An 18,912-nucleotide genomic window follows, 5' to 3' on the forward strand; every position below is an offset into this window, starting at 1 on the left:
TCGTGCATGGGTGAGGGGGTATTCCTCAGCCCAGCCTGCACCCTCTCCAATCTGGGACCCCTCAAAGGATGTCCTACTGCCAGTTTACAGGGATCGGGCCTAAACCAGCAGTCGGACATCCCTCTTGCAATCTGGGACTGCTGGCTCCTAACTGCTCCCCTGCCTGCCTGCCTGCCTGCCTGCCTGCCTGCCTGATTGCCCCTAACCACTCTGCCTGCCAGCTTGCTCGCCCCCCACTGCCCCGCACTGCCTGCCTGCTTGCCCCCAAATGCCCCCCCATGCCAGCCTGATCACCCTCAACTGCCCCCCCTGCTGGCCTGCTTGCCCCCACCTTCCCTCCCCCCTGGCCTGCTCACCCCCCACAGCCCCCCTGCTGGCCTGCTCACTCCAAACTGTCCCCCCTCCCCTGCTGTCCTGATCACCTCCAACTGACCCCCACTGATGGCCTGCTTACCCCCAACGGCCCCACCCCCCACCAGCCTGATCACCCACAACTGCCCTCCCCTCTTGGCCTTTAACCATCTCTACCTCGGCCCCACAGCCATGGCTTTGTCCAGAAGAACGTCCAGAAGGTCTCCGGGAAGGTCTCCCAGTCTAATTAGCATATTACCCTTTTATTAGTATAGATAATCTGCAAAATCGGTCCAGAAATATTTACATTCATATGAAGCAAAGTATAGCATTAACACTGTAAATTATATAAATTTTCTCTTTATGAGTCTTTTCATTTTAAAATCGGTTATAACAAGGAATAAAATGCAATAACCATACCTGAAAATATATTCCTCTGTCTGAGATCTTAAAATTTCAAACATTCAGATAATTTAGGAAGTGCAGGGAGCAGAGGACACCAGCTCCTGCTCTGAGTGCAGTGGGAGCCCCTGGAGGCTGAGGAGAGGCATGAAGTGAGGGAGGCAGGAGCATTCGGGCTGTGGTGTGAAGCATAGACTGAGGGGCCCCAGTGGAATCGGGGCTCAGAGAGGGGGTCCCTGCGTTAATCAGAGTGAGACGCTGGAGGCACGGAGAGTCTGTTGCAGGGAAGTGTGGGCAAGTGGATGCTTGTGAGCACATTGGACACAGAGCCCAGGACTCCCAGGTGGCCAGGGCCGAGGGACGGACACTTAAGGTTACAGACTTTAGGGTGGTTTTCCATGTTGGAGTCAAAGGCGAAGAGACTCCCAAACAGACATTTCATAGGAGGCTCTGGGGTCACCAGTGATGGTGGCTGCTCTGGGGGTCAGCCCTGGGGAGGCAGAGGTCTTCACGTGGATTCTCCATCTTCCTCCAGGTCGTCATTTCTACCAGCTCCTTCTGGTGTCTCTGTGTCTGCACAACAGCCCACAATGGTGAGGTCACTGGCCTTCCATCTGCTCCACCTGCCTGTCTGCCTCACTTTGGTCCAGCTGCTCACGCCCTGCTCAGGTAGGGACCATCTGCATTTATGTACCTGGAGCTGTTACCTATATGCCCAGTCAGAACCTTGGTGTCCTCCCCACACCTGGGAGGCCCATCCACACTGTACATCTGTCAGAACTGAGTCCCTGTCCAGGTGTTTCTTACCTCACCCTCCCTGCCTGGGACACCCCCTTACCCTCTGGCCTCCAGCTTCCTCTGATGGAACACCCCTTTCTGCTCACCAGCTCAGTTTGCTGTGGTTGGACCCCCTGAGCCCATCCTGGCCATGGTGGGTGAAGTCGCTGAGCTGCCCTGTCACCTGTCCCCGAAGATGAGTGCTGAGTCCATGGAGTTGATGTGGGTGCGATCCGGCCTCAGGCAGGTGGTGCATGCATATGCACAGGGCAAAGAAGGAACAGAGATAGCAGAGTATCGAGGGAGAACGTCGATTTTAAGAGAGGACATCACTGAGGGGAAGGCTGCTCTGCGGATTCACAAGGTCAGAGTCTCTGACAGTGGAACCTACCAGTGTTATTTCCAAGATGCCGATTTCTTTGAAAAAGCCCAGGTGGAGCTGAAGGTTGCAGGTGAGCCTGAGGTTGTTCTGAGCTCCTTCTTCTGTGGGGCCTGGGGACACAGGTTCCAAGCCCACCTCACAGACTCCTGCCTACACTCCAGCAGCTGCTCCCTCCTCCACCTCTGCTTCTCTGGGCCCTTGACAGACACAGGTTTTCCTGCAGGAAGGGCTCCTCCTGAACCAAGTGAAGACGTCCCTCCTGCAGCCACCAGGGTCTCAGCAGGGATCTGGGGTCGGGGCAGGAAGGCTGAAAAAACCTCCCCTCGTGGGGGGCACACAGTTGAGTGGGTTCAGCTGTGTTCCAGGCAGTGGACCTGGGCTCCCCAGGTGATCGCTGCTGTGGGTCCAGGGAGGCTGAGCTGCAGGAACATCACCTGTGCTGCCATTTCCTCCAACCAAGGGCCCCAGGGTCACACCTGCAGTTGAACAAGTTGAGCTCAGGACTAGTTGCAGTGAGGAGAACACAGTGTGGAAACATGGGGTGTCCCCATGAGGGGGTGTCAGGGAGACTTGGTGTAACTTTGGGCTGACAAGGAACTAGGGGAGGGTTTATGGAAGGAGGGCTTTGCTCTGGTTCAGATGCTGTCAGGATGGTGTGGGGGTAACTGATCACTCACACCTAGGACAGGGGATGATTGCTGGTTGCTGTGGACTGGACACTGTTCATGTGTTATTCTGTGTTCAGACCTGATGACTGAGTGGTCTTGATTTGTCCTGACCCATCACAGGGACAAAGCATCCTGTCTGATGCTGCTGTTCCATGACATTGTTTATGTCCAACATCATTTCTCTTTCTCGGGGCACAGCCCTGCCTTGGTCAGAAGAAAGGTGTGGGTGGGAGGTCCTGGCTTTCTCCCTGTAGGGCCTCCTCAGCCAAATACAGTCCCTTCCTGAGACCACAGATCCTCTTAAGAAATCCCTCTCTACAGGACTGGGTTCTTCCAAGTCTTCAAAAGGCTTCCTCCCACCCCCAGACCGGCTTGGTTTAAGAGTGAAATGGTGGTGACAGGTCACTGCTCCAGGCCCTGGGTCAGCTCTCTCCTATGTAGTCTTTCCCCTTCCATAACCACAAAGTAAAAATTCCCCTGAGTCCAAAGACTCAAAAAAGAGGCTGTAAACTCTAGATTAATGATATCAAGAGTTCACCACGGTGACTCTCATACCAGGAACAGCGTGGGCGGCAGCAATAGAACGTGCATATCCTCCCCACCACCTGGCAAAGCCTAAAGCTCACACAGGGCAGGCAGGATAGATAGGGGACTGGGGCATGACCCGCCCAGATAAGGGGAATGAGTTACAAGCCTAAGGCGGGTGAGGGCCAGTTCCAGGAACCAGCACTGGGCAGGGGGAGGGTACAGGTGTCTCTGAGGGGATCCACAGGAAGCAGTCTCTGTTCTGGCCCAGATCCAGCTGGATTGAGCTCGAGGGTCCATGAGGGTCAGGCAGTGGTCACCTCATGGAACAGTCTCCCCTGCACAGCACACGTGGTAAACAGCTCCATAGTGAACCCTGCCTGCGTGATCTAGTGGAGTGAGCCCCCGTTCCTGATGGACCCTCACCAACACAGAGGCCTCCCCATGACTCAGGCTCACTCTTCCTTCCCCAGCCCTGGGCTCTGATCTTCACATTAAAATGAAGGACAATGAAGATGGACGGATCCGTGTGGAGTGCATCTCTGCAGGCTGGTATCCACAGCCCCTCGTAGAGTGGAGAGGTGAAGGGGGAGAGAGTTTGCCCGCCTTGGCAGGGCCTGGGACCTTAGATGGAGAGGGTCTGTATGCAGTCACATCATCTGTGATCCTGAAAGCCATCTCTGTGAAGGGGGTCTCCTGTGTCATCAGAAACCCCCTGCTCAGCCAGGAGAAGACAGCCAGGGTCTCCATTGCAGGTGAGTGCCTGGCCCCACACTGAGCTCAGCTGTGGCCACTGAGAGAAGGAGGCCTGAGTGTCTGCTGCTGACCTGGGTCTGTGCAGTGAGCATAAGGCTCAGAGCAGGGACCTGGGTGCCCTTGGCCCCTTGAAGCTATTGATGTCACAGACATTTTCTGAGCATCCCTGCTGCCTCCACCTGGGACAGGCGATGGGGATGGGCAAATGGTAAAGGTCAGCAAACACATGACAAAGTGGGGAAAGTATGTGCAGACACGTCCTGGAGAAAGGGCTGAGCTCCTCAAAACATGAAACAGCTCAGTACAGGAATGAATGGTTCCCAGGAGGAAATACCTCGGGAAAGGATGTCCAGTCTCACTGAGCAGGGAGACGTTCCCACCTGTGAGATGGGCAGCAAACAAACCATGTAGTTGGTATCACTGATGGCAGGACTGTGGGGAGACAGACACTCTTAGACGTTTGTTGGTATCAGTTGGTATATTTTTTTATAAATTGACACAGCTTATATTGGAGGTCAATAGAACAATCTTAACCCAAACTACTTATTAATTGACCCAAAATCCCAGTTCTAGGAATTTATCTGAAAGGTCACCTCGGGATTGTGTGAAATAACTGGTGGACAAAGTTATTTCTTTTTAAAAAATATATTTTTATTGATTTCAGAGAGGAAGGGAGAGGGAGAGAAAGAGAGGAACATCAATGATGTGAGGGAATCATGGGCTGCCACCTGCACTACCCACACTGGGGACCAAACCTACAACCCAGCATGTGCCTTTGACCAGAATCAAACCTGGGACCCTTCAGTCCACAGGCCAATGCTCTATCCACTGAGCCAAACCAGCCAGGGCACAAAGTTATTTCTTAGAGCATCAGTTATAATAACAAAAGTCACAGACAGTTCACATGCCACCCATGGGGGCTCCTGTGCAGGGGAGGCTGCCCTGTGGGAGGAAACACAGACGTGCTCCCATGCTGAGAGGGAAAGGTCCCCAGGACCCACGATGCACTGAGAAAACAAGCTGTGGAGCAGCTTGCATAGATGCCGCCTGTGGTGTAAGCAAGACAAATAAGAAGATTTTATATATATATATATATATATCTCAACACTAATAAAAGAGAAAAATGGTAATTGGCGTACGAGCTACCCTTTTCATTGGCTAATCAGGGCTATATGCAAATTAACTGCCAACTAAGATTGGCAGTTAACTGCCAATAAGATGGCGGTTAATTTGCATATGTAGGCACAATGCAGGGAGGCGAAAGGGAAAGCAGGAAGAAGCCCCCTGCCTCTGACAGTGATCGGAAACCCAGGGGGGAGCTAAGAGCTGGGGGGCAGGGCAAAGGCGGCCCTGGGGCTGCCTTTGCCCTGCCCCCCAGCCATGATTGGAGAATCAGGTGCCTTTTCCGCCCTGGCCAGTGATAGCAGGAAGTAGGGGTGGAGCCAGCAATGGGAGCTGGGCACAGTCGAAGCTGGCAGTCCCAGGAGCTAGGGGTCCCTTGCCTGGGCCTAAAGCGAAGCCCACGATCGCGGGGCCGCTGCAGCTGTGGGTCCCTGCTGCCCGGGCTGGACGCCTAGGCCAGAGGCGTCAGGCCTGGGCAAGGGGCCGATCCTGCGATGGGAGGGTGATGGGGGTCAACGCCTGAGGGCTCCCAGTATGTGAGAGGGGGCAGGCTGGGCTGAGGGACATTCCCCCCGCACACACACACACCCAGTGCACGAATTTCGTGCACCGGGCCCCTAGTATATATATATATATTTAACAGGTTCCAGTACAGGCATTATTATTATTTCAATGTAATGTAATTTTTTTCTTTGTTTTTTTATTGTCTAAAGTTTTACATATGTCTCCTTCCCCCCCCCATTGACTCCCCCCGCCCCAGCCATTCCCACCCCGTCAAGCCCCCACCGCCTTAGTGTCTGTGTCCATTGGTCATGCTAATATGCATGCATACAAGTCCTTTGGTTGCTCTCTACCCCCCCCCCCACCTCCCCTGCCGTTTGTCTCTGGATCTATGTTTTCTTTTTTTAAATTTTTTCAGTGATTAAGTTATTACATATGTGTCCATATCCCCACGTTACTCCCTATCCCCCCCACTCATGTCCTCACCCACCTTTTTTCTGTGTCCATTGGTTAGGTCTATATGCTTGCATATAAGTCCTTTGGTTGATCTCTCCCCCTTACTCCCACCCTCCCTACCTTCCCTTTGCGGTTTGATGGTCTGATCAATGTTTCTCTGTCTCTGGATATGTTTTTGTTCATCAGTTTATCTGGATCTATTTTTCATCAAATTATGTTCATCATTATATCCCACATATGAGTGAGATCATGTGATATTTATCTTTCTCTGGCTGGCTTATTTCTCTTAGCATAATGCTCTCCAGATACATCCATGCTGTTGAAAATGGTAAAAGTTCCCTCTTTTTTATAGCAGCGTAGTATTCTATTGTGTAGATGTACCACTGTTTTCTAATCCACTCATCTGTTCATGGGCACTTAGGTTGTTTCCAAATCTTAGCTATTGTAAATTGTTCTCTATGAACATAGGGGTGCATATATCCTTTCTGATTTGTGTTTCTGATTTCTTGGAATATATTTCTAGAAGTGGGATCACTGGGTCAAATGGGAGTTCCGCTTTTAACTTCTTGAGGAAGCTCCATACTGTCTTCCATAGTGGCTACACCAGTCTGCATTCCCACCAGCAGTGCACAAGAGTTCCTTGTTCTCCACATCCTCACCAGCACTTGTTGTCTGTAGATTTTTTGATGAGAGCCATTCTTACAGGTGTGAGATGGTACCTCGTTGTTGTTTTGATTTGCATTTTTTAGATAATTAGTGACTTTGAGCATGTGTTCATATGTCTCTCGGCCTTCTGTATGTCCTCTTTTGAAAAGTGTCTACTTAGGTTTTTTTGCACATTTTTTGATTGGGTTGTTTATCTTCCTTTTGTTAAGTTGTATGAGTTCTCTGTAAATTTTGGAGATTAAACCCTTATCTGAAATAGCATTGGCAAATATGTTCTCCCATGCAGTGGGTTTTCTTGTTGTTTTGTTGATGGTTCCTTTGCTGTGCAGAAGCTTTTTATTTTGATGTAGTCCCATATGTTTATTTTCTCCTTAGTCTCCATTTCCTTAGGAGCTGTGTCAGTAAAGATATTGCTATGACATATGTCTGCTACTTTGCTCCCCATGTAGTCTTGTAGGATTTTTATGTTTCCCATCTTACATTTAAGTCCTTTAGCCATTTTGAGTTTATTTTTGTGTATGGTGTAAGTTGGTGATTTTTTTTGCTTGTATCTGACCAAATTTTCCAGCACCATTTATTGAAGAGACTGCCTTGACTCCATTGTATGCTCTTGACTCCTTTGTCAAATATTAATTGAACATAATGGCTTGGGTTGATTTCTGGGTTCTCTCTTCTGTTCCATTGGTCTATATGTCTGTTCTTGTGCCAGTACCAGGCAGTTTTGAAAACTGTGGCTTGGTAAGGTAGCTTGATACCTGGTATTGTGATCCCTCCAACTTTGTTCTTCTTTCTCAGGATTGCTGTGGCTATTTGGTGTCCATTTTTATTCCAGATGAATTTTTGGAGAGTTTGTTCTAGATCTTTGAAAAAATGCCATTGGTATTTTAATGGGGATTGCATTGAATCTGTAGATTGCTTTGGGTAGTATGGACATTTTAATGATGCTGATTCTACCAATCCATGAACATGGTATGTTGTTCCATTTGTTTATGTCTTCTTCTACCTCTTTTCTCAATGTCCTGTAGTTTCTGAGTAGAGGTCTTTTACCTCCTTAGTTAAGTTTATTCCTAGGTATCTTAATTTTTTTGGTGCAATGGTAAATGGAATTTTTTTTAGTTTCTCTTTCTGTGTGTTAATTATTGGTGTATAAAAAGGCCATAGAGCCATAACCGGTTTGGCTCAGTGGATAGAGTGTCGGCCTGCAGACTGAAGGGTCCCGGGTTCGATTCTGGTCAAGGGCATGTACCTTGGTTGCAGGCACATCCCCAGTGGGAGATGTGCAGGAGGCGGCTGATCAATGTTTCTCTCTCATCGATGTTTCTAACTCTCTATCCCTCTCCCTTCCTCTCTGTAATAAATCAATAAAATATATATATTTAAAAAAAGGCCATAGATTTCTGAGTTATAATTTTGTATCCTGCTACATTGCCAAATTCATTTATTAGGTATAGTAGTTTTTTGATGGAGTCTTTGGGGTTTTTGATGTACAGTATCATGTCATCTGGGAATAAGGACAGTTTTACTTCTTCCTTTGCAATTTGGATGCTTTTTATTTCTTCTTCTGGTCTGATTGCTATGGCTAGCACTTCTAGTACTATATTAAACAGGAGTAGTGAAAGTGGGCATCCCTGTCTTTTTCCCATTCTTATGGGAAATGAGTTTAGTTTTTGCCCATTGAGTATGATGTTGGCTGTAGTTTTGTCATATAAGACTTTTATTATGTTGAGGTATTATCCCTCTATTCCCACTTTGCTGGGAGTTTTTTTATCAAGAAAGGGTGTTGAGTTTTGTCAAATGCTTTTTCTGCATCGATTGATTTGATTATGTGATTTTTATCTCTCAATTTGTTTATGTGATGTATCACATCTATTGATTTGTGGATGTTGTACCATCCTTGCATCCCCAGAATAAATCCCACTTGGTCATGCTGTTTGATCTTTCTAATGTAATGCTGGATCCGATTTGCTAGAATTTTGTTGAGGATTTTAGCATCTATGTTCATCACGAATATTGGCCTGTAGTTCTCTTTTTTTTTTTTGTGGTGTCTTTACCTGGTTTTGGAATTAGGGTGATACTGGCTTCATAGAAAGAGGTTGGAAGTGTGCCTTCCTCTTGAATTTTTGGTATAGTTTGAGGAGGATAGGTTTTAGTTCTTCTTTGAATGCTTGGTAGAACTCCCCTGTAAAGCCATCTGGACCAGGGCTTTTGTTTACTGGAAGATTTCTGATCAGTGCTTCAATTTCTTCAGTGGTTCTTGGACTATTCAGGTTTTTTTATTCTTCCTGATTGAGTTTTGGGAGCTTGTATTTTTCTAAAAACATGTCCATTTTGTCTAGGTTGTCCATTTTGTTGTATTTTTTTCATAATCCTTTGTATTTCTATGGGCTTGGTTGTTACTTCAGCTCTTTCATTTCTGATTTTGTTTATTTGGGTCCTCTCTCTTTGCTTCTTGGTGAGTCTGGCTAGAGGTTCATCAATCTTGTTTATCCTTTCAAAGAACCAGCTCTTGGTTTTGTTGATCTTTTGTATTGTGTTTTTGGTCTCTATGTCATTTATTTCCACTCTGATCTTTATATTTCCTTCCTTCTGCTTATGCTGGGCTTTTCTTGTTGCTCTCTTTTGAACACTGAGTTGTAGGGTTAGAGAATTTATTACCATTTTTTCTTGTTTTTTGAGGGAGGCTTGTAGAACTATGAACTTCCCTCTCAAGACTGCTTTCACTGTGTCCCATAGATTTTGGATCGTTGTGTTTTCATTGTCATTTCTTGCCATGATGCTTTTTATTTCTTCTTTGATCTCTTTGATAACCCAATCATTATTTAATAGCATGCTATTTGGCCTCCAGGTGTTTGATATTTTTAATTGTTTTTATTGTAGGTGATTTATAATTTTATGCCATTATGATCTGAGATGCTTGATATGATTTCTATCTTCTTGAATTTGAAGAGACGTTGCCTGTGCCCTAATATGTTGTCTATCTTTGAAAATGACCCTTGTGCACTTGAGAAGAATATATATTCTGTGGTTCTGGGGTGAAATTCTCTGAAGATGTCAATTAATCCCATCTGATCTAGTGAGTCATTTAGGATTGATGTTTCTTTGCTGATTTTTGTCTAGAGGATTTATCCAATGGTGTTAGTGGGGTATTAAAGTCCCCTACTATGACTGTATTGCTGTCAATCTCTCCCTTGATATATTCCAGAAGTTTTTTATGTATTTGGGTGCTCCTATATTGGGTGCATATATATTTACCAGAGTGATATCTTCTTGTTGAATTGCTCCCTTTTGTATGAAGTGGCCTTCCTTATCTCTTGTTATGGCCTTCACTTTGAGGTCTAATTTGTCAGATATATGTATTGCTACCCCAGATTTTTTTTTCATTTCCATTCACCTGAAAAACCTTTTTCCATCCCTTTGCCATCAGTCTGTGTGAATACTTGGTTCTGAGGTGGGTCTCCTATACACTGCAGATATATGGGTCATATTTTCTTATCCATTCAGCTACACTATGTCTTTTGATTGGGGCATTTAATCCATTTACATTTAAAGTTATCATTGATAGGTACTGGTTTGTTGCTGTTTTTATTCTTTATGCCAGTGTTCCTTCTTCCCTTCCTATTTCTTCTTTTGACAGCAAACTCTTTAGCATTTCTTGCATTGCTGGTTTGATGGTAATAAATCCCCTTAGTTCTTTTTTGTCTGTGAAGCTCCTGATTTCACCCTCAACTTTGATTGATAGCCTTGCTGGGTACAGTATTCTTGGATTCAGACCATTGCTTTTCATGACTTTGTATATTTCATTCCATTCCCTTCTGGTCTGATGTGTTTCTGTTGCGAAACCAGTTGATAGATTGATGGGATATCCCTTGTAGGTAACTTCTGTGTCTCTCTGGCAGCCTTTAAGATTCTTACTTTGTCATTGGTGTTTGCCAATTTCATTATCATGTGTCTTGGTGTCAGCCTTTTGGGGTTCATCTTGTTTGGGACTCTGTGAGCTTCTTAGACTTGTGTGAGTTTTTTCTTCCTGATATCAGGGAAGTTTTCTGTCATTATTTCTTCAAACAGGTTTTCTATTCCTCGCTCAGTTTCCTGTCCTTCTGACACCCCTATTATGTGGATATTGTTTCATTTCGTGTTGTCCCAAAGTTCCCTTAGGCTCTCCTCCTGCTTTTTAAGTTTTTTTTTCCAGTTGCTGCTCTGCTTGGGTATTTTTTTTCTTGTCTTCTAGCTCACTGATGTAGTCTTCTGCTTCTTCTAGTCTACTGTTGATGCTTTCTATTGTGTTCTTTATTGCAGTGATGTCATTCTTCATTTCCTCTTGGTTCTTCTTCATTTCCTCTTGATTCTTACACATATTGTTGAATTTCTACTTTATCCTTTTCAGCATTGTTATGACCATTGCTCTGAATTTTTTCTCTGACAAATTGCTTGCCTTCATATTCATCCAGGTGTCTGTTGTTTGGGTGTTTGTTGTTTGCATTTCATTTACTTCCTTTCCCAGTGATTCCTTGTGTTGTTGTTGTTTTTTGTATGGGGGCTGTTTCTTTGTCTCCCCATGTTCACACCTCTTAGGGTGTCTGGTTATGTAGTTCTCTCTCTCCTGCATTGACTTAAAGGCACAAAATACAACACAAGACACAACACATAGGGCATCAAACACAATTGGATTCACCATACCAATAACCCCAAATAAAGGTGACCACCAGAGAAAACAGAATTAGGGTAGAGAAAAGAGTGCAAAAATGATATTGAGAAAAGGAAAAAAATGTAATAGAGAAAAGAAAGAGAAGGAAAAACAGAGGAAAAATTATATGTATATGGGGAGAAAACTCCAAAAAACCAACAACAAATCTAAAAAATGCAAACAACAAACACCCAAACAACAGACACCCAAACAACAGACACCCAGATGAATCTGAAGAGGCAGAGCTTACTTCTCTCTCTAGAGCAGCGGTTCTCAACCTTCCTATGCCGCGACCCTTTAATACGGTTCCTCATGTTGTGGTGACTCCCAAACATAAAATTATTTTCGTTGCTACTTCATAACTGTAATGTTGCTACTGTTATGAATCGTAATGTAAATATCTGATATGCAGGATATATTTAGGCGACCCCTGTGAAAGGGTCGTTTGACCCCTAAAGGGGTCGCGACCCACAGGTTGAGAACTGCTGCTCTAGGCGATCTCTGACCTTTCTGTCCACGGATTGTCTCTCCAGCTGTATTTAATTCTCCAATCCCGGGGGGTGTTATTGATGCAGCTGTTCCTTCCATCTGCTCTGTGAGCAGGCGCAGGACCCGACCGTGTATTCGGCTGCCAGCTAGTCTCCCCCCTGGACAAACTTTTCAGATGCCCGTGGCCGGGGAGGCTGGAGTCCTGGTGTTCGTGGGTTGGCAGCTGAGGCAGCTGGCCCCTGGGCGATGTGGTTGTCCGGTCCCGGGCGGTACCCGAGGTCTCCCGGGTGGAGATGAGGCTGGGCTCCCAATCACAGCCGCTCTCCCCTTCAAGATGGCACAGACTCTGCGGCAGAGCCGGCCGCTCGGGAGAGGTTTCAGCAGCAGCAGAGGCTGCCCGCTGGGGAGCCCGGTCCCCCAGTCCCCGCAGTCCCGTGGAACACAGCTGTCCCTCCCTCTCACACCCAGACCCTCCCGCCCTCCACGCCCTCCCTCCCGCTCTCACACTCACTATCTTGCAGCCTGCGGTCCCCATGCTCGCCATCTTGGGTCTCGAGGATGTTTATGTTTTTAAAATGAATAAACTCTCGCGTGGCACTGACATCGTGTCTGGGACTTTAGAGCATTAACTTCATGCTCTGCCGAGGAGGACACTGAGGACAGAAGGGCTAGGTCACTGGTTCAGGTCACCCTCCAGCCCCAAAGGTCACCTTCTGAGTCAGCAGGTTAAGCCGCTGATACACGGGGGAGGGGGGGAGAGGAGACGCCAGTGGCTGTCTGTACATTATTCTCTAACTGTTCCCATGTGAGAGCCAGACATTCGGACACTAGTCTGTGTGGCGGAAGAGTTCTGGGCACTTTGGGAAGAGAAATGTCGCTTCCCCTCCCGGAGTCCCCGCGCTTTCCCTCCGCAGGCCCCTTCTCCTACATGGTGTGGCTCTGGCCGGTGATTGTGATCGTGGGGATGACCCTTGTGGCTCTGCTGGGGATCCTGGTCGAGGTGGGGTTTTTCTGGCGACAGCAGAAGAGAATCAAGGCCTTGAGCCAGGAGAATGAGAGGGAGCGAGCTGAGAAAGAAGCAGCGCTGGCTGACAAGTGGCGGGAGCGAAGCGCCAAAGGTGAGGCCTGGCTGCGGATGGTGGGTCCCCCGCCCCAGGCGGCCCACCCACAGCGCGGGTTCCCCTTTTGGTGCTCATGACAGCACCTTCTCTTTCTGCTTATTTCCAGAGACGCTGGAGTTGGTGCTCAGTAAGTCCTGATCCCCCACCACACGGGTTCTGGGGTCCCTGGTTACCGGCCTCACCAACCCCTCCCGTTTCCCCTGCAGGGTGGACAAAGCAGCAGATCATGGCGCGTGAGTACCTAGACCTGAACCTGCCTCTGAGACTCTCTGCTGGGACCTGTCCAGCCCCTTCCTCACCCCTGACCGCCCAAGGGAAGGAATGAGGACGCTGATGGGGGAAGTCGGCAGGGTTTCCTCCCTGGAGAAAGGGGTCAGGCTCTCTCCACCAGGCCGCTCGCACCCGGATGTCCAGGGAACCCCAGAAAGGAGAGGGGAGATGGACTCAGGATGGGAGTCCTCCCTCCCTGGCTCCTGTACAGAATCTATAGGCTGCTGAGAGGAAACCAGAAGGAGAGAGAACATTCTCTTCAAAAGAGGAGAGTTTGGTGTCAGTTGTCCCAGATTTGTCATAACTGCTGAAAAGCAGTATCAAAAATTTTTTCATAAAGTCACCCAATTCTTTTTGGAAATTGGAAGGAAATCATGCAGATTGAGGAGGATGGGTTCTAGCACACATATGCATACACGTATGCACACGGCAAGCCTATGCCAGGTACAGAAGAAAAACAGTCACTTCCTATGCCAGGTGCATGTGATCCATGACCCAGTGGGTGCCTGACGCACGGACAGCACCACACCCTGTGCATAGTAGCTTTCTCCTCACTTAAAGGAAGGCTTCTCATTGCCACACCCCAATGGCCAGCAGCACTGCAATGATGGGTCATTATTAAGTAACATCAGGGGACTTTCATACCAGCCCTGTGATGCTGAGGCCGATCTGACCACAGAGCCGGCTCCTCAGTGACTAAGTGGCTCATGGGAGGGTCACAGGGTGGACATGCTGGGCACAGAGATGGTTCTCAGGTTGGCATGTGAGAGACAGATGGCACAGGTGTCATCACACTGCTCAGAATGATGTGCAATTTAACACTTATGAATTGCTTATTTCTGGAATTTTCCATTTAGTGTTTTCCATCTGTGGGTGACAGAGGGTAACTGAAACTTCAGAAAGTGAAACGATAGTTAAAGGTGACTGCTGTACAGACACGTACGGGACAGACCTGCAGGTGCAGCTGGGAAAGCCCCACTCAGTGCCTGCAGGTCACTAGGTGCAGGTGACTTTAAAGAGGAGGGGGGAGCAGGGAACTGAACAGGCAGATGTCAGGGCCAGCCTGACAGGTTGAGCCTGGCTGAGGTAGGGAGGTGGGAACTGAGAAAAGAAAGAAAGACAGGAAAGCGGGGTCGGGAGGACTCCAGCTCTCGAGGAACTGAAGCAAGTTTATTAGCTATACAATCCTATTTATACACAACACACTGAATAGGAGGTCTGTCAAGAGGAATGTATTCTTTGTTCCTCTTAATCTCTAAGGGAGGGACAGAACAGAACAGAAGGACAAGTTCTCAGTACAGCAAATCTCAGTAAATAGTTACAGACTTCTTTTTAAGCCATGAAAGGCTGTTCTCATTCTACAAAGATTGCCCTCATTCTACTGATAATTGCCATACAAACAAGTCTGTGAAAACTGTGTGGGTAAGAGTCCCAGCCTTGCTAGCCCCTTCAGGTGCAAGGACCTTGCTAGCTTACATCTGGCCCCCAACAGGCAGAGGGAGCGGGAGGTGGGGGGTCAAAAGGAAGAGAGAGGGAAGGACTCAGAAATGACGGTTGAGGTGACCCTGCCTGTCTTCCTTTGCAGGTGACAGGTCTCAGGCCTATGCTGGTGAGTGACTCTGCTCTCTGGTTCCTGCACTTGTGTACAAAGCCCTTCAACCCTTTCTGTGCTGGTGAGGGGTCATCAGACCCTGCTCAGAGCTCATGTTCTGTGGACAACCACCCCGCCTCCCTGGACACCCAGAGAGGACCTCCCAGCTCCAGCGTCCCCTCACCTGCTGACACAGACGCCCACACCTGGACACAGCCTGGCCCCATCACCCACAGCCCCACCGTGATGGAGGGAAGCCCAACATTCTGAGAGCTTTTCTGCTTCCTCCTCAGAGCTGTGGAGGAAGGAAACTAGATATTGGTGGGATGGAGAGGGAACAGGCTCAGTGAGGAGGATGGTGGGGGGAGAACAGAAATGATGACCTTTCTTTACTTGTGTCTCCTTCCTTTCAGACTGGAAGATGGCCCTTTACCAACCTGGTGAGTGAATCACTGTTCCCTCGGACAACAACACAGGGGCCTGGATCCCTCTTTCTTCTCCAGCTCTTGACTGAGAGACATCTGTGTGGGTAACATGAGGTCCCCACAGTGTGCCCATCTGCTGCCAACAGAGCCAGGGACAGCTGCTGACCTGGGCTTCCCCGGGTCTGTGTGGGAAGAAGGAGGCATGAGGGGTGGAGCTGGGGCCAGGGACTGGAGGGAGAGGGAGGAGGTGACCTGGCCCAGCTGCTGCCCCTCCTGCCCTGAGGCTCCTCAAGATGTTCCATGTCCCTGAGTCCCTTTGAGGTGATGGTGGTCATTCCTACTATGTGAGGGTGGAGATAAGACTAGACAAGGTGATGGGTGTGTGTTGGTCAAAACTCTAAGAGGGAAGCCATGGCCTGTTCTTGATGGGTGTGTGTCTGACGATAATGACCACAGTCAGGAAAAGATGCCTAAGACCTAAAAGTGATATAGGCAACTCCTTAGATTATATGAGACTGTATTATAGAGTCATTTACTCACAGGGGTGTTGGGCTGGGACAGACAGACTACGTGTCAGTCTGCACAGACTATTCACCACTCATGGACCTGTTACAGTACTTTTTTAACACACAACTCTGGTACTAATGGTTGACAGGACAGAAGGACAAAGAGTGTGGCAGCACCAGCCATACCTCCTGGGGGTCTTGTGGTGGATGGTTCTTTATAATCGATACCATCATGTTTGGTGTTGACCTCCATTGTCATGTCGTTCTAGTGTTACTAACAGAACTGTTTATGGCTACATTTTAAGGAACACACATCACCATCACCCTGAAGGCTTTGGTGTGCCTGCTAAGGACAGGGATGTTGGTCAAAGGTCACAGCATGAAGAGATGAAGGAAATTCAAGACACAGAGATGGAGTTGGGTGGCTTCAGCCACATCTACCCAGTGATTACAGAGGGTTTAGGGAAGGACCTACCTCCAGAGGCAGGGGTGGCATTAAGGGAAACCACAAGGAAGAGCAGTGCCCCAGGCTCACAGCAGTGGGAGCTGCCACCACCCCCAGATCCAAGGCAGAGGAATGGGGAGCAGTCACTGGAGCCCTGAGGAGGCTGTGGCTCAGGGAGAGGCTGCCTGAGAGGAGGCTGCTCTGTTAGAGCTTCTCCATCACAGGAAGTGGGGAAGTCGGGGCTGTGCCTCTCTTTCCTTCCCTCCAGTCTTTAGCCAGTACCTGCCCTTGGCCAAAGCCAACAGGTGACCAGAGGCAAGACAGCCCAGTGATGCTGCCCAAGGAGGACGACTCCTGGGCAAAGAGGGAAGGGCAGGTGGGGAGTGAGGGTCACATAGAGCCCAGCATGACCCCAGCACAGCAGAGACCTGGTCACTATGACCATACCAGATGCTTCCTCCATGCCTGGCCTTGGGCTACATACAGCTCACATTCTGTTTTATTCTACCCTGGAGATGAGTATTTTTATTCCTGTTTTACAGACATCACATTGAGACTTGCCACATTACATTGTGTGTGTGTGTGTGTGTGTGTGTGTGTGTGTGTGTGTGTGTGTGAAAAGAGACCGTGCAGAAAAGGAAGTCGTCCAGCTCAGGAGGGTAGAGCAAGGGCTGGAATTGGAATCCATGTGACTCTGCAGCACAGGTGGGCACAGTCCTTCTGGGGAGGAAACAGGAGGAAGATAGAAGGAAGGTGGCCACTTGAGATGGCAGGTTAGGCAGACCCCAGTCCTCCTCACCCTCCCTTCCTCACTGAACACCAGGCCCTTTGGTGTCTCTTGGCTTTGCTGAGGGTCACACTCAGGGCAGCTGGGACGCCAGGCTCTGGGCTCAGATCTCACCAGCCAGACCCAAACCTTGGAGCCTGAGGCTCTCAGATCCTGAAACCATGTCTGACCCCACACCATTGGAACTCTCTGCAGCGGACGTGATTCTGGATCCGGACACCGCGCACCCCAAACTCCTTATTTCTGATGACCAGAGGAGCCTGAAGAGGATAAAACAAAGGCAGAGCCTGCCAGACAACCCCAGGAGATTTCAGCATCATTTCTGTGTGCTGGGCCGTGAGAGCTTCACTTCAGGCAGACACTTCTGGGAGGTGGAGGTGGGGGACAGGAAACAGTGGCAATTGGGGGTGTGTAGGGAGAATGTGGAGAGAAAACGTGATGTTAAAATATCACCCCAAAATGGATTCTGGACTATAGCACTGTTGAATGGGCATGACTTCCAGGCTCAAACCGACCCCTGGAGCAAACTCACAATTGCCAACCCTCCTAAAAGAGTGGGGGTTTTCCTGGACTATGAGAGTGGGGAGGTCTCGTTCTATGATGCCATCGATGCATCATACATCCACACCTTCTCACAGGCTTCCTTCTCAGGGCCTATCTTGCCTCTTTTCAGGATTTTCTCAGAGGAGCCCACTGCCTTAACCATTTGCCCAGCAGAAGAATGAGTGGGGAGCTCCCTTGTGTCTGACCCACTGCCTGACCCTTCCCTGGAGACCCCAGTAGCCTCAGGATCAGCTAATGGCAATGAGGACCCTCAGGTGGAAGTAAAGTCTTTGCTTCCCCCTGCCCAGCCCTGAGCTGAGGGCCTGCTTAACAGCCAAACCTCACAGCAGGAACATACTTACATCAGGAACATATTCACTAAAAACTCACTGAGTGAAGCACTTTACTAGTTATCTTTCAAGTTTTCCACATGACAGATGAGGAGGCCAGGGTGCTGGAAGTTAATTACCTTTCCAAAGGTGACTCAGCTCCCTTTCTGCAGCCATAGCTCACATTCACAGATAACTTAGACTGTGGTGGATGCTGGGCTCAATGCTTTATGTGAATCTCACTCACCAATCCTCACAACACCCCTATGAGGTGGCCTCTTTGAAAGTGTGGAAAGGGAGGCAGGGCCCAGGGAAGTGACATGTAATTCATGCAGAAACTAGTGCTGCTGGGAGGTGTTTGACCTCTGACCCTCCCTCTACCTCCAGTCTGTTCCTTTGCAGCCAGTTGTTCCTGTTGGGCAGGGTCCTGGGCAGCCTGAGGTTCCTTCCCAGGGCCCCAGGGAGAAGGTCACTGTAGGTGACTCTGAAGGCCAGACCCCACCTGGTTCCTTCAAGGGGGACTGTCAGAGCCATGGTCCACTGCTCCATTGGCTGGCTGTCCACGATGACGTCGTCCACAGAACGAATTCACAGTGACCACATCACCCGAGGCTGAGAAGGGACTAGAGGCCAAATTCTTAACCAGCTTGAGACCTGTGATCATGATGCTGAACCAACCCTCCAGCTTCATCCCTAAAGCTCATGTGTGAGGCATGAATTTGGGGGAAGGGAGCCAGGTGAACTGCAGTGGAATTTTTATCACATTGTAGCCCCATCTCCAGGAAAGGGACCCTCCACGCTGAGCATGTGTTCATGTTCCCGGAGGTTCCTGTAACTGCTGGGTCCTGGGGAAAAGCCACTCCATCACCACCACTGTGATTGGTCACCACTGTGTCCCCTCCACCCGGCAGGTGGTGGTCAGGTTACATTTGTTAAATAAATTGGTTAATGGTCTTCACTCTGCATCTGAGCTTCTTCTAGATTTTCACCCCCACAGCTTACGCACCACATTTTCACAAAATCCTTATTGTATTAGCTTTGTAAGCTGCTGTAATAAAAACCGCAAATTTCATGACCTAATGCAACGTAGATTCCTTACTTCACATGTCTGTAGGT

The 18,912-nt window shown here is 48.6% G+C and overlaps 1 protein-coding gene and 1 long non-coding RNA gene across 2 annotated transcripts in view; one reads left to right on the plus strand and one right to left on the minus strand.

Annotated features, from left to right (window-relative positions):
* LOC132220877 (uncharacterized) overlaps positions 1-18,065 on the minus strand; it is a 26,752-nt gene extending 8,687 nt beyond the window's left edge. The window contains exon 1 of the long non-coding RNA XR_009449879.1: positions 17,937-18,065. This is a non-coding gene — a long non-coding RNA (uncharacterized LOC132220877). The remainder of the gene's footprint in view (positions 1-17,936) is intronic.
* LOC132220868 (butyrophilin subfamily 3 member A3-like) lies at positions 1,289-18,761 on the plus strand. The gene is given in 9 exon segments (XM_059674527.1): positions 1,289-1,422; positions 1,641-1,982; positions 3,579-3,860; positions 12,694-12,897; positions 13,007-13,027; positions 13,107-13,133; positions 14,756-14,779; positions 15,175-15,201; positions 17,120-18,761. Coding segments are annotated over 9 exon segments (1,668 nt in total). The 5' UTR covers positions 1,289-1,343; the 3' UTR covers positions 17,782-18,761.
* Positions 18,762-18,912: the final 151 nt, after the last annotated feature.

The sequence above is a fragment of the Myotis daubentonii genome, chromosome 18 (genome assembly GCF_963259705.1).
Source record: "Myotis daubentonii chromosome 18, mMyoDau2.1, whole genome shotgun sequence".
Lineage (NCBI taxonomy): Eukaryota > Metazoa > Chordata > Mammalia > Chiroptera > Vespertilionidae > Myotis > Myotis daubentonii.